Source organism: Anomalospiza imberbis, chromosome 13 (genome assembly GCF_031753505.1).
Source record: "Anomalospiza imberbis isolate Cuckoo-Finch-1a 21T00152 chromosome 13, ASM3175350v1, whole genome shotgun sequence".
NCBI classification, from domain to species: domain Eukaryota; kingdom Metazoa; phylum Chordata; class Aves; order Passeriformes; family Viduidae; genus Anomalospiza; species Anomalospiza imberbis.
Genome location: NC_089693.1, coordinates 16,867,542 through 16,890,557, shown reverse-complemented (window position 1 = coordinate 16,890,557; position 23,016 = coordinate 16,867,542). Strand labels below are relative to the sequence as shown.

Genomic DNA, 23,016 nt, shown 5'->3' with positions numbered 1-23,016 from the left:
CTAGTACAGCAAACCCATGCATATTATCAGTATTAAATACTGGCATTAAATAATTGCCTTCTTGCAATAAGGAAAAGGGTTTAATTAGTTTTTGAAAGCCATGTCTTTCTAAATGGCTGCTAAAAGTGGATTTTGTTTTTAACCATGAGAAATCATTAAAACAAAATCTTACATATATCTTATTTTATTAAATAATATCTCAAGTTATGTATCAACAGCTCTTTGAAAGTATCAGGTGTCTTGGTGAATTGATTATTATTGGGATTTTCTAACTAGCTAGTATTCTTTTTATGACTTTGAAAACTCATACATGTCTAGTCAATAAAATAAACCAAAAACCTGATAGTACAATTGGTTGAATTTGCAAGGCAAGTTTTATTTCTGTTATTTCAAATAGCAAACATGTAATTACCATATGCAGGGGGTGTTTGATACAGAAACAGGTGTACCAATGGAATACACATGCCTTCTATGAAAAACAGGGGTTTCTGTCAGTGCTACTCACAACAAAGGTTCACTCACAAGTAAGTTTATTATGAAAGCTGCTCTTAATTGACCAGACATAGTCTAGGTAGTTTCTCATGCACAGTGCCAGCCCATCAAATTACTGGCTTTAGAACAAAGATCAAAAGTAGCAATGTTAATTGTGACCTGAATACATAGGCTAAGCCCAGACTGATTCCTAGTCTCTCATAACTCTGCCTTTTCTACCCTAAAAGATAAGAACTCATGATTAATTTAATACCAAAGCAGAGACTATCGGGGACCCATTTTGTTCCAGGTGCTAGAAGATGAAATGATTGGATATTCTTGAGATAAAGACAATATTATTAATGAATAAAAAAGTGAAATTATGGTGAGTGGGCCAGAAACCCCAAGCAAACAATTTTTAAGGTACAATAATGATTGTAATTATGAAGAATATACTAAACTAGTCTTACTAGCTCCAATTAAAAATGTAGGTAAAACACTGACTCCTCAAAATACTGAATTTCCCAGTTTCTTAGTCTTGGGTAATAAATATTACCATAGGCGTAGTGGGAACAGAGCTGGCAGCATGCTGTATCATCACAGGGCAGGTAACAAGTATGAAGATAATACTAAAATAATAATACTAGATAAAAGATAATACTAAAAGCATTATTTTGGGAAAGAGACAGGTAGGGCTATCTTCTGCTAGCTGCTAACCAAAACACCTTGCTCCTTTAATTCAGAGAAGCAGAGCTGCTAAGCAGTGCAGGAAAGGAAGTATTGAAACCTTTCCTGAAAGATGCTTCTGTTTTGTCTCAGCCTGGAAGTACTGTCTACTGTAACAGAAGGAGAAGTGAGCGGGGGGTAAATCTTTGACATGACAGAGATCTTCCATGCCATGGTGAAATATATAAAGTGGACACTTCAGATGCTACTTTATTCCCCTTGTGAAACTGAAGATTAGAAAATCTCAGACCTCTAGTCCTATGTTCAACTCTGGGCTCCTCACTTCAAGAAAGGCATTGAGGAGCTGGAGCATGTCCAGAGAAAGGCAGTGGACATTCTTTCTTTCTCTGGGGGAAGGGTCTGGAGCACAAGTCTGACAGGAAGCTGAAGGAGCCTGGAGAAAAGGGGTGACCTTATCACTTTACAACTCCCTGACAGGAGGCTGGAGCCAGGGGGCTTGGCCTCTTCTCACAGGGAACAAGTGAAAGGACAAGAGGATATGGCCTCAAGCTGCACCAGGTGAGGTTCAGGTTGGACAACAGGAAGAAATTTCTTCACAGAAAGGGTGATTAGGCATTAGAAGGAGCTGCCCATGGAGGTGGTCGAGTCCCCACCCCTGGGAGCTGTGCTCCAGCTGCCATGGCCTTGTTTGGTTGGTGAGACTTCTACTCCTGGCTTCAAGAACGGACTTTGAGCTGTATTGAGCTATTTGAGTTCCTAATTCCTGTTTACGAGAGAATATCTGGGCTACAGAATACAGTGTCATTTCTGACTACCCAGTTAGCATGTTTATCACTCAAAAATAATGGGATAGTTAGACAGCTTGCCACATTGTGCTATTTGGGTGGGTTTGACTCTGGAAATAATACCTTTACGGCACAGTAAACTAATTCCACACATTGTCTGTGTCCAATAAAAATGGATGAGAGTACATCTAAATAACAAAAATAATTTTACTTACATTGCTCTAGATTACTACTTTTCTAGTTCTTAATCCACAGCTCTGATAAAAGCCTGCTTCTGGTATAAATCTGCATTCTGGAGGTAGCTTCAAGGTTTGGGTTTTGTTGGTTTCTTAAGCAAGTAAGGGAAGTGGTATGTGAAAACAAAAAGCAATGGTGACACAATTTTTCTTTAAAAAGTAATACTAAAAAAAATAGTTTTGGCAGACGAACTGTGAGAATAATAAGCAATATATTTCTGTGCTCAAATCAAGATGTGAAATTTTTCAAAAGTTTAACATTCAAGGTAGATAATTTGTACTTAGTGCAAAAAAAAAAAAAGGCTATTTTTTTATCTTGGTCAAGTGTTTTACTAGTTGGTAAAAATCACCTGCGTATATAATGATAATTTACACAGGTACTACAGAAAGTCACCTTTGACTGTTACATTCTCATTTCCTCTAAGTTAGGAACTTCCCTGAGAGCTGAATTCCGGTTAGACGTAAGTTTAGCACCAGTAGCAGAGGTTAATTAAGTGAATTATTTATGCTTTTTCTTCCCATGTTCTTAGTGAACTTGAAGTCCGATCACACCCTTCTCCCTTTGTTTTTCAGTACAGTGAGTTCAGTCACATACATCTCTTTTAGTCTATGTTTTGTGCCCGTTTCTCTTTATCGAATTCCCTTGCGATCTTTAAGGCAGTGCTGTTGAGCGAAACCGATTGCATATTACAGATTATAGTGACAATGACTCCTCTCGGGGGGGCCACTGGCCAAGTACCCCCAACTTCTGGGTCCAGCTCTTCAGGCAGAATGAGGAGGACACTGCTGGCCCCCACGGCGCCCCCGGTATGAGATGCGTAGTGTCTCTGCTGTCTGCAGCAGCCATACTGCTGGTTTTTCTCTACCACAGCCCAAGCCATGGCATATTTACCATCCCTGTCCCACGACACTTCTGTTTTTGGCACTGGTGTCCACATCATTGCAACTGTGCTTGGCTTGAGGTACCCTGGAAGAAGTTTGCCATTCTTGTTTTTAAATTGTCCGGCTTGATAACTATACAACAAGGCATTTCCAAATTTCAGGAGATCACCCACTGATGACAGGAAGCCACCACCAGCCCACTTGTAAGAGTTGTCCACATATGGTGCATTTACCAGCCGTCCCTTTTTGTTGTAAATGTAACACCTAAAACTCAAGAAAATTCACCTTGTCATTCTCATGGACTATGCACAATGATTTTAAGCTGCCCTACTTCAAAAGAGCAAACTGAGCGTGGATTAGCTTGTTCCCGCAAACATTTAGAGGGTTTTTAAAATACATTTTTAAAATATATTTACTGCAGAAAAATCAACAAGTAATTCAGACAGAAAAACAAAAATTAAGGTGACTTCTTAGGTTTGAAACTTAACTTCAATAAAGTACTAATCCTTCTGCTTAATCTTAGGATATACTAAGAATAAAGACAATATACAAATAAGAGAAGTGACAAAGATAAATAGATCAGGCAACGCAGATTTTTTTCTTAAATGCCTGTACTAGATATGAAGTGTTTAAAAGAACAAGGAATTCTACAACTGAGGCTTAGGTGACTGCTCTCAGACAGAAGTTTCGATTTATGGCTGATTTTTCCCCACTGCCCCATTCTGGTTGCCATCCTCTACAACAAAGCAAGGAACATTAAAGTCTTGCATAACACAAATGTAGAAGCTGCCAACCAGAACTGCAGAATGAACTATCAGGAGCAATGCAACAGAAGTGCAGAACAAATTGTGCTTTTGAAAGAAACAGTCCAATCATGAACTGATTCATTTCATACAACATATGAAAAGGACTTGTTGAATAAATATATAGCCCAAGGAATTTCAGCCTTTGGTCTTTTGACCAAATAAGGTCCATGGAGAGTTATGAAAGGAAGAGCCCTACCTAGATTTCACTAGTATTGCAAAGCTTTGTAACAAACTTCTGAATAGCTTATAACACTGGAAGTCAGAGGTTGAAACAAAGGAAGAATGATGAATGGCCCAGGATGCAAGACTACCATCAACTCTGACAGTGATTTAGTGTCCTGTTGTTCCCGTAATGAGTTTTTTGATCACAAAAAAACCCTGTTACAAAGACATTGACTTATACCTCTAAAAGATCTAGAACATGGATTTTTAAGTATTTCCTGTTAGATAAATATAACCAAACCATTAAACAAACCTTAACACATCAATACATTCTATTTTGAGGCATCAAGCTCCAATTTGTGGAAGTAAACCCAATCAGCATCTCAGTTTTGCTTAACAGTAAGTACCTATAAAAAGACTCCCAGAAGAGCATCTCTCCCAATTCTTTGATCCCTCCTATATTTCAGTTTATAAAAGGATGAACATACACATGTTCTAAAAAACCTTGACTGTACAAGGTTGATAATTTGTGAGAAGATCACTATCATCCAGATAAGCCTCTGATCCTACAGCCAGAGAGCCTCTGAAATTTTGCAAGCAAACTAAACATGAGCACAAATCATCTTAGAATAGAGCAGTAAAGCTGTGTGCACACACACTTTCAATATATACCTGTACTTAGTATAAACCTCAGCTTCAACATGTTCATCGTTCTTTGGGAGCATTTTAGAAGCCACACTTTTAAAAAGTCTGAGCCTCATTTTCATGAGACTGTTGCTAAAACCTACTTTGTCATTCAACAGAATTCTTGTCCCACACCAAAATTTAACAGGGGAGTGAATTTCTGAGCCCAGGCAGGAAGTTCAATAAAATAAGACAAGAAACCCTATCCTGATCCACTATATTGGAATGGATTATCCAGTTACAAAATTTATCTCAGCTTGTTGTTTTGTGGGTGTCGTTTGTTTTGGTTTTGTAGGAGTGAGGGGGTGGGAGTGTTGGGGTTTTTTTCTATGTGAAATTAATTTTAAAAATCAATTGATGCTAAACAGAATTTTAATTCTGGTCAACATTGATACTGAAATTTTGTGTTACTGTGAGACTACTACAATTCCATGGAACCCTTTAAGTGCCAGTATATTAAGCAAACTAAGGTAATTATATATTCCAATATAATTTCCTAGTTACTCCTTATTTTATTTGCATTATGTGCTTACTTGTACCCAAAGTAAATGTAAACTTTGAAGTCACCCCTATTACTCCACTCACCTCCCATATTCACACTTAGAATAAGAAATATTTATTTCTTATTCTGTAATTTTACATGCTAATTACAGAACCTATACCATGGCATTGGAACCAGCTACCTGAGTAATGTTGAGGTAACATACAACACTTCATTCAAATGTCTGGGAAAAAAAATCACACATTCTTAGTTCAGCTGTCTTAATTAAAATAGAAAGGGCAACAGTTGTTGTGGAAAAATTAAAGAGTTCCACCCCTGTTTACCTTGCTCTGTTATATATCATTGCTTCATTGTCATCTAGGACAGTTGACAGCATATCCAAATCACGAAACATTTTCAGCATATAATCTGTAAATTTTTGTCCTGAAGCTCTCTCCACAACAGCACTTAAGAGAGTAAAGCCATATGTTGAGTACAAGAACTGACTACCTTGAAGAAAGTAGTGAGAAAGGGAAAAAACGCCACATTAATTGCATGATACTTAAATGGAATCATATGTGCAAATAAAACTATATATAGCAATTAATAATCAACCATTGTTAATCCTAGGCCTAGGAAATTCTGTACTGCAGCACACACACATCCTGCTAAGAGAACAGCACTAAAATCTTCCAGACATCCCTATGTACAGTCAGGTTTCATGCCAAGATGTCAATGCTGACATTTAACATCCGTTCCAGGAGATTTACCACATCAGGTCTAACAAGGATGTCTGGATTTGGAAAGCTGACACAAGCCATAATGTTACTGCTTAAAAGGTGCTCAGCTGCTGTGTCTTGTGTGTTCATACCCTGGAGAAGGGAAAAAACCAGCAGTACTCTCATTTTTCAAGGGTATTCATCACTTTTAGCACCATGTTTCTAGTTCTAGAATGTCCCAAAAGATTATACAAACACAAGCATGTATATTATTTAAGACAACAGAATTTATTTACAAAACAATGTTTCATTTAAAAAAAAACTCATCCTTGTGCTAATGCCTTCTATGAAACATTTACATATTGAGCAACTGCTGAAGTGCCTACAGTTGAGACAGATCTCTTACTTGAAGTGGTTCTTGGAGCTCTCCAAAATGGTGAGTGTTTAACTTCACCCTCTTTCTACCCCTCTCCCCTTCAATGCACATTATTTACTGTTTATTAGCAATGCATATAATTTACCTTAACCTCACTCATTTAAAATTTACACCTGAAGTTCCCAAAGTCCTCTCTAGACCTAATTTAAATAATCCCAACAATAAATTACTTCAGTAATTCTGTGATTCTATGGGTTTTTTTGTAGATTTTTTTTTAGGTCTGATTTAGTGCCTCAGTAAAATTTTTTACTTTTGATTCCTATCTAGAAGGCCCAGAACATGACTACAGCAAGTTGGTATTTGCTTACAAAATATTTTGTAGATACAAATTTGTTACCAGAATTATCTTCTGCTTCAGCATTTATAAATCCACTAACTGGTATGTTTCAGAGCACTTACTGCATTAGTTACTGCTCCTGGGAGAAAAGTCTTATACATAAATATTACATGGCCAGACGGTTTGTGCAGAACAGACCAAATACTTCTCTGTTGAGCTTTTAATGGGGCACGTGAAGACAAAAAAAGGGAAGAGAAACAGAACAAACCAAAACTCCCACACAAACACTCTTCACTGGACTCTACTATCATCATTACATGTAAAACTATTTGAAACAAAACTCTCAGCAGAAGAGCATATTTTGGTCTGCATTAATAGAAACTCACCTGGTTTAAAGAATAAAGGATCATTTTTAAATATCTTCAGTGATTCAATCACACTTTCAAATTTTTCCTTCAAATAATACTCTTCCTGTTCAAACTCCTTGTCGTTCCTGCCAGGCTTTGAATTTCGGCTCTTTGTCTCACTATCATGTTCTTTCTTCTGTTTAACACAATCAGCGTTTTCAAGCCCTTTACCTTCTTTTGCTTTTTGTTCTTTGTCCTGATGGGATTTTGCTAGCTTAAGTGCTCTGTTTGCCTTTTCCTTTTCTTCTTTTACTTTTATAATATCTTTTTCATAGTGACGAATCCCACTCAAGTGTGAAACTAACTGTCTTGTGGTAATAGTGACCTAGGTAGACAGGATAATGTGAGCTCTCTTCATTAAAAGACAAAAAAAAATCATTAAAAAAGTAACATTCACCATGACAAAGAAGAGACAAAGGTACAAGACATTTTAAATATCACATATTAAACACAGTATTTTAAAAAAAGTATCTATATGGACACTACACACTTGATATAAAGGTGAAGATCCAAATATGCTTTTTTGAGCAGGAAACATCAGTACTTGTCTAAATGATTTTGAGTGTTTTGTAGGAATAGGTCAAGATCAGGCACCTGTACACAAATAGCTATGTAGTGACAGGAAAAAAAACTTAAAGAAAACTCTTACCAATCAACAATTACATACCTTTTCACCCTCATAGACCTTTTCTGGAAATTCAGGGACATATTTCTGCACTGGAGCATCTAAATCCAGTTTCCCCTCTTCCCAGAGTTTTGCAACAGCCATCATTGTAAGACACTTGCTGATGCTAGCGATGCGCATGATGGTCTCTGGCTTGCACACCACACGGTTTTCTACATCAGCATAGCCCAGACCTGTAAGGAAATAAAAACACTCTGCTAAGTCCTTTGCACAGAGACATGCTGAATTAATTATATGCAATGAATTAGATTTACTGGCCCTTTAAAATGTTTTTCCTCCAGCTAAACTGGGATACAAAGCATTGGACGATCCCAGCCCCTGCTTCAATTCAGTCAATAACATTTTACTGTAGTAGTAGCAGTTAATCAGACCCCATTGGATTAGATAATCTGATTAAGACTACAACAAACATAATGATAAATAAGATTAAAGGTTAAACCAAAATTTACACTCCTGAGACCAAATATAAAGTGTAGAAAACCCAAAGAGATCAAATCTAGACCATTAAATAACTGACCAACAGTCATAAACACTCTTTTACTGTTCTGAATTAATGGCTGAAGCAGTAAAGTTCTTATTTTGTCAATACAGAAACTGAGAGAGGAAACCACTCACAAATTGATACCAATTACTGAAGCTGTAAGGTGTCACAGGACGGAGGTGTTACTATGTTTCAATATCACTCAGCATGACTTCAATTAAAATACAGCTTAACCAATCTCTGTAACAGTGTTTTCCTGTGTAACCAACCCACAAGTCTGGTAGCAAGAACGGAATTAATAAGGCATTATCAAGCTGCCAAACTAGTTTTCAGTTTGAGCGAGGTTTGAAGAAAGTGCAAGTGATGTTGCAGCATAAAAGCAAGAAAATGCAGCAATGACATATTTGCAGTTTGCAGTACAAGAAAGGCCTGCAAGCAACACACCTCTGTCTATATAAAACTGTAGTCTAACAATGAACTGCTCGGGGAAAAACCTCAAACCTTGTCAAACGACAAGAAATAAAACAGATTACATGCCATTTGCCCAAGACCTTTTCTCTTATATAGTTGCTACTCAAATGCCTGGTGCTTTTTAATGCAGATGCTGTTCCCCTCAGTAAAAACACCTTTCTGAAAGGATAACACCTGTTAAATCCCAGTACCTTCCCAGTAAAACTACACCTCAGCCCACAAACAGGAGACAGGTCACCAAATGTGAGCCCTTTGACTACTAAGGAAGTTCCTGTGGGGAGAACAGTTCTTTACCTCCTACATACAGTGCTACCAGACCACTGTACAGCTCTATGCCCAGAGTGCATTCAAAGGTTAATCTGAAAAAATAATGGAAAAAAGGTTCTCCAATCTAACTGTTGAGACATACTAGCATATTCAGGAAGTTTACAAATTATCAATTCCTGGAAATGATTGAAGTTTACCAAGGAAGGTGTCATTTGATACTCCCTAAGCACCCATTTCTGGCTACTGTCCAGAGATGGGACATCAAGTAGACAAAATCCCAGTCTGATTAGCTTGTCTGAATTATTCATTTTTTAAATGTTCATCAGTCCTTGACAGTATGCACAACTACTGCTCCCATATACTAACCTTCTGACCAGACTTCCTTTCCGTCTACAGAAACTCCAACTGATATACCAGGGATTCCTGCTTCATCCTGCAAAAAACAAAATGGACAGAAGACATTTAGAAGGGTAATTAAGTTAAAAAAACACCTCCTCCCAAGCCCTTGAACTGAAAAACTAAAAAACCCCTACAAATAAAGCTGCTTATTGTTGCCAAATTATAGTTGAAATTTTGTTATGTACCGGTTTGGTTGAACTGGTACAAAGTGCTTTTGCAAAGCTGACATTCTAATTCAGCTATGGGGAAAAACATACCTAACAAGAATAGCAAGGTAATATTTTTGCTTTAATAATTCAATTAAATTACTGAAAGGAACATGTAAAAGAAACAAAACATGACAGTTAATATGCAACCGGCAAACTCCATCACCTACTGGCAGGCAAGATTTCAAAAAAGCTTCAGCTGGATTTCCGAAGTAACTACAACGTGCTTTTTAAACAGAATCACAGACTATCCTGAGTTGGAAGGGTCTCACAAGGATCTTAGAGGCCAGCTCCTGGCTCTGCACAGAACTCCAACAGTGCCAGCCAGCGCCTGACAGCGTCAGTCAAACGCTCCTTGAGCGTGGTCAGGCTTGCGAGCCGCGACCGCTTACCTGGGGAGCCTGTTCGGCGCCTGACCACCCTCTAAGTAAAAAACTTTTCCTAATACCCACCTGAACTTCTCCTGACATCATTTCCCGGTCTTCCCTAGGCACAGAAACGCAGAGATCAGTGCCTGGCCCTGCGCTTCCCCTCATGAGGAAGCTGCAGCCCCAGTGAGGTCTTTCCTCTAGGCTGAAGCAAGTGCCCTCGGACGGCTCTTGCCTCTCCTCCCCACAGCCTTTGAGGCCCCCCTTGTTCTCAAGATAGCCCGTACTGTGCCACACTTCCGTACACCCCTGTATCAAGCTGGCCTAAGCTGCGCCAGCACCGACAGCCTCCAGCGGTCCCCCCGCTCAGCACCTTGATCCTCCGCACCAGGTCCCGGCTCCTCTCCACGGCCGCGCCGAAGCCGCGTGGGGACGGCGGCTTCTCCTCCCGCCCGCTCTCAGACTCGCCTCCCGCCGGCGCCGCCCGAACCCCCAGAGCCAGCCCCAGCGCCAGCCCCCAGCCCCAGGGCCGCGCCCCGGCCCCGCCGCCCCCTCTGCGGGGCGCGGGGAGCCGCCCGGGAGCCGCCGCCCGCCGCAGGGCCCGCGCCAGGCCCGCCATGGCCGGGGCGGACGTGGCACCGCGGGGCCACAGGCACCGCCTCGCCGGGCCGAGCCCCGAGCGCATCGAGCGCCGCCGCCTCGCGGAGCAGCGCGGCCGCCGCGGCGGGACGGGCTCCGGCAGGGCCGGCAGCGGCCGGCGCGGGACAGCGCAGCTCGCCCGCCTTCACCGCGGGCTGCAAACGGGCTCGCTCCGCCGGCGGGACGCGCGGCACTCCGGCCGCTTCCCCGGGGCTCGGCACGACTGGCCGGCCAGGGCGACGAACGGAATCACAGGGACGATGAGGGTGGAAAAGACCTCCGAGATCAGCGAGTCCAGCCTGTGACCGAACACCACCTTAACAGCTGGACTACAGCACCAAGTGCAGCGTCCACTCTTCCCTTGAACACCTCCAGGGTCGGTGACTCCCAACACCTTCCTGGTCAGCCCATTCCAGTTTTACTCTTTCAGTGAAAAAATTCTTCCTAGTGCCGATCCTAAACCTCCCCTGGCGTAGACTGTGTCCTCTCATCCTGTCACTTGTTGTGTGGGGGTAAAGTCTGACCCCCATCCGGCTACACCCTCCTGGAGTAGGGAGTTCTAGAGGGCAATAAAGTATCCCCAGAATCTCCTTTTCTCCAGGCTAAACACCCCCAGCTCCCTCATCTCATCAGACTTGTGCTCCAGACCTTTCCCCATCTCCATTGTCCTTAGGTCCCACTGCAGCTCCTCAGTGTCTTCTTGTCTAGAAGGGCACAGAACTGGCACTTGAGAGGTGGCCTCACCAGCACCAAGTACATGGGACTTAGAGCTGGTTCCTTTAGTTAACCACCAAAAGCCATCAGCTGTGTCCACCTGCAGTTACAGGTGGTATTTGGCAAAATGAGCCAAATCCCTGTCAATTCTCCCCAAAGACTTATTCCTTGAAAATAAAGGTTTTTGAAGCAGAACCCCAGCAGGCTCAGCACCACTCACTCTTCCTCCTGATGGAGGTGAAGTTGTGACTCCTACCAGCACCAACATGACTGACAAAATAACCTGGTATTAACCAACACTTTCATTGCTCTGATGCATAAGAAAAAGGTAGGCAAGGAGTAGAATACTTTAACCCAAAAAATAATTTCCTAACTCTGCACTCCCCAGCAAATATTTGCAGCATCAAGTGAAAAAAACCTGTTGCTAAATGTATGTCAGGCTGAAGTACAGCAAACTGGGCTAACACGCAGATAAAACCTCTTAACTGCAAGATGACCATATTTGAACTAGGTTTGTCAGGAATTACTTACAGTAGCTTCATCTTCCAGCACTGCTGTAGTGTCAGGTTTCAGCCTAGAAAAGTGTGGATGGCACAGCTGGCATATGGAGAGTTCTAGAAGGACAGACTCCCCACTTCTGCTTACAAGTATGGCTCACTTCTTTGAGATGCTAACCTAGGGATTTCAATCTTCATGTCCAGTGATCTCAAAAATGGCAGGATTTGGCAAGAAAGTGAGGCCAAGTAGCTTTCATGTGTGAAGTCAAATGCAGACCAGATGCTACCCTTTCCACTGCAGGCATTTATTGCTCATTAGTATTTTCTCAATAAAACTCCATTGCTCATCACAGTACAACTCCATACCCACCTGGTACAAGATGATGTATTTACTTTCTTGTAACTCATTTTCGTGGTGTTAAACTGTCTCTGGAAGCATTTTGCAGCAGGATTCTCTGCATTCCTACATTAACCTGCTCAGCATGAACACTCTTTGACATCACACTTTGGAATGGGCCAGAAATAGAGCTTGCCATTTTTCTCTGATTGCCTTAATGAAGAGATTTGTGCTAAGTCCAGTAGCACAACCTGCCTTATTGTTGTTTTATCTTCCTCTAAACTGCTGGGATTGCTAACTTTGAATTGAGGTATCAGGCTTACAATGTTTTGAGGATTTTCTACTCTTTTTCTACTGATAGCAATAGAAAATGAGGACAGCATGCACTAGGCTGATCCAATTCTAATTTAGCAAAAAAAGACAATGTTTTTCTTCCATTCTTGTCCATCAGTGACTCAGAAGTAGAGGCACAAAGTCTCAGCTGTAATACATCTTCTTTATGTAACATAACCAGAAAAGTCAATCTGGAGACCCCTCTGGCATGGTGGAAAAATCTCCACATGGTTGGTTTAGTACTAAACCAGCTGATTTTTCCCCTGCTCTGCCTCCTTGCCAGGCTATACTTGCTGGATTTGTGTCGAGATATGCCTTATTCAGATGATAAAGAATGGTGTGAGATAATGGGTGTCACAGCAAGGCAGGGCTGTGCTCACTCACCTCCACTTGAGTCCAGTTCTGGAGTCTTACCATCAAGAATCCCTTAAGACAAACACCCTTAATCTCTAAACATCCCTTAATCTCTAAGACAAACACCAAATGCTCAATAATACAAGATCTTCAAACAAAGTGCTGGTATATCTTCCCAGTTATCTTGCTCTTCAGTTGTATGCCACAGCATTCACTGGCTTCTTCATAAAACTGTGATGATGTGAGCTGGGGAGCCACAGGAAGGTGGGCAGCAGCTTTTGTGCTGTTCTGCAGTGCTGTAGCCCACCAGCAAAAGGTACAATGCTCACTCTGCTGCTGATGGTCACCACTTTGTGGAAACATCAGGCATTTGCAAACTGTGAGGCTTCATCAACATTTCCTAAAACATAACTCTTGGGGTAAAAAAAAAAAAAATCAGGAATTTTGAAAACAACTTCATCACTTCCGTCAGTCCTCCTCCATTTCAGCAAATGCTTTTGTGGATCCTGATGTCTCAGCAATAATAACAGATGTTATTATGGCTGTTCCTGCTTGTAGGTCTGGACTTTGATCACATTATTTTTTGCTATGATGATTTCATTTGCTTTTCTAGTTCACTGACAAACTCTGCAGCGACACACCCCTAAATGTAACTCCTCCATTGAAAAAATGGGTAATGTTTTTAACAAACAACATGTAAGGTTTGAAAGACAGAAAACAAGTGATTAGTATTAGTATTCCCCGATAAAGTGCTGGTCAGACCTGAAATCATGAGCCCATCTCTGCTTTTTCATATTATTAAATACCATTTGTAACTGCCACAGACCCAGACTGAAGCTTGTAGGACGAATGTGTAGGAAAGGGCTCTTAAAAATGAAGGAAGTAGTAGTGTAAGGAAGTTCCTTCCTTTTCTTTTTTGGATTTATTGTGAAACAATGAAATGGTCCATTAATCCAATGGATTCCCATTATTCCAACTGGATTCCAATAATTAAAGACTAACTTCTGTAAAGATTTCTGGACCTAAAAGTGTTGAAGCTAATGGAATATAATTAACAGACAAAAGCTAAAGTTGTCAAAAAGGACTGTAATTTATATTTGTAGTAGATAAAATGAAGAAAAATAGAAAAACAGCAATAAAAATATTATCTATGTATACATAGATATGTGGAAAATTTATGTTGATGGAAAATGCAAAGAGTAAAGGGATAACAATTACCTTGATCAAGCCTGATGTTTCTTATCTCAGTGCAGGAAGGAAATAAAATAGCTAAATTATTTCTGAATTAGAAAAGAAGATAAATAAAGGGAATATTAATGTAGAGAGAAATCAAGCTCTGCTTTCTCTCTCTTTTCAGAAGCAATTTCATTTATTTGAGAACCAAGAGACAGAATTTTTATTTCCCTCTGGCTTGAAGCATTTGCACAGTAGATGGCAGTAAAAACCCTCACCCATTTAACCAGTTGCTAGCGAACGGAGTGGTTCCACTGCTGTGGGAGCTTCCCTGGTTGTCACAGAGTTACTGAACTCAGTTATTACAGTCTCCTCACCCACAGACATTTTTTGGCTTGGTCTTTGTCAGTATAGCAGTCCTCAGAGTATTATTATTTATCAAGTAAGGTAAGAGGAGCATGATCTCTGCAGTAGCAGAGCTGCACTACCAACCTGCACGTGTAACATTCTATGCTAGGACAGTCAGAGCCAGCCTAAACCCAGGCATGACCCTCTAAAGAAATAAGGGCAACCTCACAGCTCGAGTCTGACATTTAAATCTTCTCTGAGTTGTTTGGGTCTTTTCCATAAGGTCATAGGTCAGCTGAGAAACATGCATGTAAGATATCTTACAACAGAACCAAGAGAAAGAGCAGGATTAAAAGCAGTGGGTCTTCAGACAGTGAGATCAACACGTTCGTCATCAGCTCTGCTTAATTTACTTCATTTTCCTGTGTATTCAGGATGCATCATCTGGGCATTATATACTTTCAATGAAATAGAATATGTAAGTTTTATAGTGCCACACTGTTACTGCCTTAGTTTCAGAAGCTGCATGCAGTCTGACACAGTTCCTAAAAAAACAGGATAGGAGTTTGGAAAATATTTTGCATGTTAAGAAAAGGAATGCTGAAAAGACCATGCTGCGGTTATAGATCAGCCAAAGGGCACACACACTTATTTTTCTTCATTGCAAAAACATTAGTTTTAAAATTCCAGTTTTGCTGTGGTGATTTTCTCATAGTTTTAATTCAGGGTCTACTCAAAACTTTTTTGGACCCAGAGGAAAAATAATTTTCACCAGCTGAAAATATGTAGTGAAGGAACATTTGTGAAATACAGCAGTGTAAAAAAAGAAAACCACCACACATGGACTCTCCCTCAAAAAAAAAGAAAACATGCAGATTTTTTTTTCTGTTTTTCCTGAAGTTATTGTCCAGGTAACAATCCCTTCTGATAGAAAACAGCACAGAGAGGACTGAACAATTTTGTGCCTGAGAATGTACTCACATTTATCATTAGACTTCAGTTGTTGTGTGTAACCTTTTTACCCCCTCCAGCTTTTCTCCCACTTACTGGGCAGAGGTACAAGACATGATGGAAAATGATGGTGTGCATCACTACTGCTCAGAGTGCCAGAGGCACCACACAGCATCAGAGAGTTTCACTTTCCAGTTGTATCTTTTCAGACTCAAGCACATTGTTTCAAAACAAAGTAAGAGCCATGGAAGGTGTAAAACACCTGAAAGATTAAACATATTAACAAGGAATTGTGAGGCTCATGTGCCCAAAGACAGAATTACATGTGCAGGCACTTGGGAAAGCTTTCTGGCTTGCTCTAGAAAGAGCTCCTCACAACTGGGTGATAACTACCTCTCTTTCCACCCTTTCTCCCCAAAATACAAAGCTTAATGAAATGATCTTGGCCCAGAGTCTGTGAGTCAAAGATGTGGCTGTGAGGACTCTGACAGCCTGACACTTACTGGTGAGAGAAGTGGGCCAGGCAACTGCATCCAGCCATCCTGAAGTGCCAGCACCTCCACAGCAGACGTCTACAAGTCAGGAAGAAAGACAATAGGCACATTTGCTTGGACAGATACAGCAGCAGGAGGAAAAACGTGGTTCCAGATTTTCTGCGTGAATCTTCAAACATATCCTGTCTGAAGAATACAGTCCTGATTTGCATTTACTGTACTTATCTGTTCTTCTAGACAGAAGACTCTGGATCCTGCTCAGCACCTAATCCAGCTGTTTTTCCAAGCCATTCAACATTATTTGAAGCCCCAGCATGTATTTTTACTGATATCTACTGCCACAAGCAAAAGGTTCTCTGCAGTTTATTCCACATACTCACCCAGTTATAAGTGCAGGCTGGTTCCCAGCCTGTTTTCCACACGTTTACTGCTCTGACCATCCATTCTCGTGTGTTTTCACCTACCTGTGCTGCAACTACACCTTCATTTTGCTTTGCAGACATGTTCTGTGCCACTAAAATTGCTCTTCGTGGGAACAGAGTACAGATAGCTTGAGAAACTGCACAGCTAGTAAAAAACAGGAAAAGGACTCTTATCAAATTAGTAACGTCTCGGGTATTTGGGTGGAGGCATTTGGCACTGGCTTGCATATTCTTATGGGAGTGAGTCCATGAATACTACAAACTCCACTCCTTTGCTTCATACTTTTCTTCCCAAACTTAGATATATTTCAAAAGACCCCCTCATAATTACTGTATGCTACACAAATTAGTAAGTAGGGATTTTACTTTATTCCCTTTTCATACAGGATAAATCAAGTTAATGACATTTGCACAGGTTTATACCGCAATAGGATATTTGCAAAAACTAAAGCAGATATTTCTTTTGTACATTTGCAAGCAGGGCTGTGGGAAACAACTAAGAAAATTTTAAAAACTTTGCTACTGAGGGAAGACGACTGCCTGAGATGAGTGACTTCTCTAATATGCCCTAAGTGTAAGACAGTTCATCCCTCTTGTGACTTGGAATAACTCATCAACTGCTTGAATTGGAAATACTGTCATTTATTTCTTTTACCTTGACCAAAACCAGGAGCATTTCCTTGTTTTAGATGCAATTGTACTTTCTGGTGTATAGCAATGTACATCACTGTACATTGTTACTTCAATGTAACACTTAACTTATAGTAATGGCTTAGTGTGATTAACATCACTCAGTAGAACAGTTTTACTACCTGCACACTCATCTCAATGTCTGTTGCTCAGCTTGGGTTCTTTTCATCCTTTCATCACCAATAAAAGCAATCTGCAGTGTGAAGGCAAGCAAGATAAGGACACATCCATCAGAGGAGAATCCAGCTCAAGGCGTGCTGGTGCTGGAGGAGAGGCAGTGCTCTGCTTGGTGGATGATGAAATTTTTTCCAAATGCTGTAATGAAAGCTAACAAGTTCCTACTCGACTTAGTGCCTGGCAAATTTAACCAACAGGTGTGAGTAAAAAGCATTTTTTGGTTGGTTGTTCTTGTAAATTCTCACCCAGGAAAATAAAATATAACCAAAGCTAAATCCCCATGTTGTCTGAGAAATACAAGTATAACTGAAAAGTGACATGTCTGATGTTAGAGAGTAATGTCTTCATTATTGATTCACAGGCAAAACAGACTTGGGCAAAAGAGGAATTGGGAAAACAGATACGAGGGTTTTCTGGGATTAAAGTAGTTTGAAAAGGGATTTCTGCCATCTCAGACCTTTAATACAGTATGCAGGTGTCCTACTCAGATCAAAAAGAACTGCTCAGCTCCTCTGAACAGCAGCTTTTTCTTTAGAAATTGAAATATAACATTGCACTGCTCACTGTGGGCAGCTGTTTGGTTTTTAAAACTACATACCAAATGTCAGAGCAGCTAAAGATCCAGCAGCTTTGACACAAGAGAGAACTTTTCATTGTGCAATGACTATTAAAGCTCAATTCTGCAACACTGGGACTTTGCTCTAATGGGACTGTTTGTTTGACTAAGGCTTAGTCAAACAGGCAGACCTCAGCTCTATGTACTCCTTATGTGTGTTATGGCCAAAGCAGTGTATGCACCTGGGTGGTTTGGCAAAATGATCCTTAAAACAACTTAGCTAAAATGGCACAAATCCTTACACAATCTGCACTCAATTTAAACTTGGATTTTATAATTTTTCTTTAATTAAATCCAAACTGTTAATAGCTTGTGATTCACAAATACAATGGATGTAGAGTAAACCCTTCCTATCAGTCCTTTTGCCAGCTGTAGTGTCCTTTTGCCTACTGTGCTGGCAAAAGTACAAAACTGGCAGCACAAAAACTGAAGGAGATGCAGAGCGAGGAGTCAATAATTTAATTGCTCAAAATGGCAATAATGTCTTTATCTCCTGCACACAGACTCATAAGCTCATGTGCTTTTCATTCCAGTTTATGACAGTAAGTCTCAGCACTGAGCACCTCCCATGGACTAACAGCCAGTTTGGGCTGTTAGTTGAGTTGTCTCTTGTATCCACAATCCTTCCCAGCAGTTGTTAATTTCCTGGAAATGCCTTGCACTCAGATATAGCAGCATGTGAATGTAATAAAAGCACACACACATGTGCTGCATGTTTGCTACCTGCTGACAAGCAGCAAAAAAATGGTGAGTTTGGATTTTAAGTGTTGCAATTTCCTGGTTAAGATAATTGATAATGAAGTCTTAGCATAGAGAAATCTTACCCAGATACTGCCAGTGTGGCAAGAACCACTGAAAGGATTTTTACAGAAAAAGTTCCCGCATACTTTAAACCCAGACGAGGTTGACAAAGAATTCCTGTTACCTAGACCTTACCAAACATCTTCCCCTGTGGCAAAGGAATGTGGTGGCTGCACAGACATGTGGAGGCTGTAGGAGCAGGACAAAGCATAACACAGCAGCATTTAGAGGGGAGGATTCATCATCCCTCTGTAGGTCATCTTAATGTTCTCTGTACCCTCCCAACTGGCCTTTAGCCCCCATGTGCAATTCTATCTTCTTGTTTCCCTTTCTATTTTCTCACCTAATTCATGTTCCAGATTTTTTTTTCTGGACAGCCTGCAGAAATTACATCACCCTTTTATCCTATTTCATGGTCTACATGTGTACAATAAAAAATAAGGAAGTAGCACAGCAATCCAGATTCAGTAGAAAGAAGTCTGGCAGGCTCATCCTTGCTGGCTGCAAAAAAAACCCACCATAATCCAGGAAAGATTCTGAAGCATTTTCCCAGGCTATTTGTCCAAGTAATATTCTTGTCAAGAAAAACATAATAAATTATCCATTGGGCCTGCAAAGAAATGCTCTACTTTTAAACTGGAAACTCACACAGATCTCCATGTTAATATCAATACCAATGTGTTGCAAGGTAAAACAACTTACCAGAGCTTTGCAGTTGCTCCACCTCGATTTCACAAAATGTACTGTAGGAACACCAGACCTGCATAATTTTCCTCAGTGGCACAGGCAACTATCACTAGGTGTGGCACTTGGCAGGTTTTAGCCAAGGAAACACTGTTTGCCATGAGCTTTGGCTGTGACAGACCACATGTATTCTTCCTCCACATTTCTCTTGGTGTCTCAGGGCAAAGAATGAAAACTACACTGAGGAAAGGAGCAATCCCCAGGAAGCAGATCATAGTCAGGCCCTGGAATAGAAGGCATTCAAAATACTCTGCTGGATCATGGCCTCAAACATGTATCAACCCTTTATACCCATGATCCATATAGTCTTGCTGTGAAGAACAGAGAAATGTTCTCACAACCCTGCAGGTCAATGTGTTTTGACATGTGGTATTGGCAGCTGCAGCTGGGTCTGCAGGACTTGGGGTTTTTGTGTGTCTTTGCTCTATTTTTTTAATGAAAAAGAGGCTGTTTTATCTTTATCCAGCTATTCCTCAAACCAGCAAAGAGACAGGAAGAAGCCAGTGCTGTGGTGTCCTTAAGGTCCACAATACTGAAATCCAAAATACTATGGAATGTCCTTTCATTTTGGTGCATTATGAGTCAGAAAATAACAAATGGAAAGGAGTGACGAGGTTTTATATGTCTGTAAGACTTCTATCTGCTTCTGTTTCCCATTGTTTCCATCTGGACTATCTAGATTGCTCACTAAGCTGCTGGCATTGAGGGGCATTCTGCATTTATGCAATTCTCAGCTGCAGCTTACAAATTGGCAAGGCTCTGACTTACAGAAAACTAGATGGGTTTGCAACTGAAGCCAAGAAGATCATACAAACTTGTACAGATTCTCTGTACCTTGGAAAGAACACAACACACACTGAAGACAGTAAGTTATACAGCTTCCCTCTATTAAAAGAGCTATTCCTGTGTGCATTTTCAAAAAATCCTCCATGAAGATAAAAGGCATTATCCTTGTTGCCTCTGCTTTGACTTCTCTGCTGCAATTCCCATTTACTCTGATGTTCCTGTTTCACTATTAAAAGAAGCCCACCCAGAGGAACACCTGAAGGAAAAAGTACTCTATTTTCCTATGTGCTGACTCACGTAGAGTATTTCCTTCCCCAGTTTCAAAATTTAGTTGGCTACTTTCTTCTTTTTCTGTCACTAATGAACATTACAGCAGTCAGTGACTGCCCAGTGTAATAGATATTCCTGTGATATAAACAGTGAAGTTTGACAACCCAGGTTTTGAGTAGCATTTAATACACATAACAGCTTACAGATCCAGAGCTGAGAGGCAGTGCTCTACAGGTGCAGCCTACTGCTTTAGCCTTGTTTCCTAATCAAAGTTCCTGCTCTTTCTTATCTCTCACCTATTCAGTAACTCTTGATTGAAGTGACTGACCACACAGAACTCTAAAAGATAAAATACATTTCTGCAAGTTTTGTGAAGGTAAGGAACCATTAAGATAGAACATGCCTCTGAGGGTCATGATGGAAGGAAAGCACACCCTGCAGCAGGCCTTGTACATTATTTGGTATCAGAGATATCCCAAGAGGGAGCAGGAGACAACACAAACATCTCCATATCTGGAAAATAATTCATTCCAAGTTTACAGCCAACCATGAGATAGGAATCTGCAAGAAGGCAGGTTTTGCCAGTTCTGGTGCTCTCAGAACTACTCATTTCATTGAGAGAGGTCAGCTCAAAAACCAAACCAGACAATTAAAAGAGCATGGCTGCACAATTAGGATATATTTCAGACTGCCAAATGTGTTTTTGCATTAAAAGAAAGGGTGAGTAACTCTCCAAACCAGGACATGCATCTTGAGGAATGCTGAACGATGCAGGGTTCTGTGATTTAACAAATTTTTAGTTAAAATAGCAAAGTAGCCACAAATTTGCTAGAATGGGGTTAAATGGGGGCTCAGCTTGTTTTTACAAGCTAGTGCTTTGTAGCTGCACTGATTTTTGTCTGATTAGACACTACATCTAAAGAACCCATGAGGGGTAGCAGCTTATGAGATATGGTAAAAACAATTTTCCTGATCCAGCAAATATGCTCTTATGTGTATTTATGTCTGTTGCTAGTCAGCAAAAAGCCACTTGGTGAGATTCATCATGTTCACTGCTGCATTCAGCTCTCCTTGAAACTGGAAAGTTTTTACTTACTTATTATGAAGCTTTATGGATTCCTCTGCAACAGTGCACTTTGGAGAAGTCTACTCTGCAAGCAGTTTTTTTTCAGATTAATTCTTATCTCCCTGCTTGCACATGCTTACCCTATTAATGGTGACATGATACCGTGAAGAGATATGAAAACCACAGCCTTCTCATATCCTTACACACAGTGAGAGTTGAACTCAGATTCCCCAAACCACAAGGCAGTTTGTGGTCTCCTGAAAAGCAATTTTAAGCAGCAAACAAAGGGTCTGACCTCACTCAGACTCATTGTTTAGGACTCAAGCACATACCAAGGGACCACAGCAGCAATCCAGAGGAGCCAGCAGCACACTTGGCTGTGTAAGATTCATAGCCCAGTGACAAGAGCTCCTCTGTTCTAGTCCTGCACAGCCTCTGACTCTCTGGGTGACCCTGGGCCCTACTCCACAAACAATTCCCAGCACAGCACTTTGTTATGGGAAGCCCTCCTGACTCCAGCAGCACCAGTGGAAGCCACACATGCATGAGGACTTGAACTCCCAAAGCTCAACTACCTGACACTTCATCCTCGTGCTAAGCAAGGAAGGAGCAAGAGATTAGAGTAACTTACCTCAGCACTATGTGGATGGAATTCTGTCAGTCTCCAGTACAAGCTAAGGCCTTGCAGGAGCCTTGCAACATGTATTTTGCTCCCCAAAAACACAAGAGAAACATGAAGCCAGGGATTTCATCCTTTCCATTTAGGATGACTTGGCAGCAGCCAATAAATCCCACAAAAGCTTGCAATGTTATCAAGTTTCCTTTAAAACACAATAAAAAAAACCCCAGGCTGGTACCACTACATGTTCCCTCTCTGACTCCCACTTAACCTGAAATTATTGTGTATTACTTTACCCTTTCACCACCTTACACCAGTGATAAAGTCATCTGTTTTCAGTTGCTTGCTAAGGGCCCACTAATGGAAATTCTTTGGTGATCTGGAAGGTATCTGTACCTGTCTCCTACCAAGCTCCTTGATGCTAGAGGGATGGACAGCATCAGCTTTCAGCAATATACTACAGAAAAAGAAGGAAAAAAAGAATTATTTTTCAAATCCTGAAGCTGCCCATTGACAGACCTAACAATTCAAATAAAGACACCTACATATTTAGAAATTAGCAACCAGTAGTGAAAAGCTGAGTGGAAATATCTCTTATGAACATGACACATGATTTTCAAAGGTTTATCACTGTATTGAAGTAAATTAGCACATATTACCAGGGAAGATATACAAATAGAGGGTAGTGTTTCCAAGAGCATGGCCTTCAGGACTCATTTCCCAAAGAGGTCTATGGGAGCTCTGCAATGGTCTTACCAAACACATTTTGGTCAATGATGAGTAATTCTGGAAAGTTCTACCATCTACTAGGGGATAATAGCATCCCGCACACAGCTGGGCATGCAGTCAAGTGACAGGGACAGGCTCCTGCAATATGGCCCTCAAAGGGCACCTCTGAGCAGCTGCAGATCCACATCTGGCCAAAGCACCACATTTCCATACCTTGGCCTAACAACACAGAGAAGACTGAGAGCCAGTGTGTTAACAGTGTTTCACACCATGAGAGACACTGCACACATGCAGAGTTTACACAGGGATGCACAGGAAACTGATGTGATGAATAACGAACCACAGG

At 40.8% G+C, this 23,016-nt stretch overlaps 1 protein-coding gene and 1 long non-coding RNA gene across 3 annotated transcripts; both read right to left on the bottom strand.

Annotated features, from left to right (window-relative positions):
• Positions 1-355: 355 nt before the first annotated feature.
• Positions 356-16,105, bottom strand: LACTB (lactamase beta). Of its 2 annotated transcripts, none has more exons than XM_068204223.1 (6): positions 15,760-16,105; positions 9,304-9,370; positions 7,701-7,891; positions 7,013-7,358; positions 5,539-5,704; positions 356-3,325 (listed from the first exon to the last, which is right to left on the bottom strand). In XM_068204223.1, exons 1-6 carry the CDS (start codon positions 15,787-15,789, stop codon positions 2,782-2,784), a joined length of 1,344 nt encoding a protein of 447 aa, XP_068060324.1. In that variant the 5' UTR covers positions 15,790-16,105; the 3' UTR covers positions 356-2,781. The 2 variants fall into 2 exon arrangements, with proteins under 2 accessions (XP_068060324.1, XP_068060323.1); XM_068204222.1 differs by lacking the exon at positions 15,760-16,105 and adding an exon at positions 10,284-10,575.
• A 2,308-nt stretch (positions 16,106-18,413) lies between these two features.
• On the bottom strand, positions 18,414-22,517 carry LOC137482060 (uncharacterized). The gene is made up of 2 exons (XR_011003862.1): positions 22,338-22,517; positions 18,414-21,916 (listed from the first exon to the last, which is right to left on the bottom strand). It is a non-coding gene; the product is annotated as an uncharacterized lncRNA (long non-coding RNA).
• Positions 22,518-23,016: the final 499 nt, after the last annotated feature.

What these genes read in the sequence shown, in the direction of transcription:
- LACTB (XM_068204222.1), bottom strand. Translation starts at nt 10,529, where the DNA reads ATGGCGGGCCTGGCGCGGGCCCTGCGGCGGGCGGCGGCTCCCGGGCGG. An exon ending in AAAGGAAGTCTGGTCAGAAG is followed by an intron (nt 7,892 to 9,303) that starts GTTAGTATATGG and finishes ATTTCCTTACAG; the next exon opens with GTCTGGGCTATGCTGATGTA. An exon ending in TCCTTTATTCTTTAAACCAG is followed by an intron (nt 5,705 to 7,012) that starts GTGAGTTTCTAT and finishes ACTTTCTTCAAG; the next exon opens with GTAGTCAGTTCTTGTACTCA.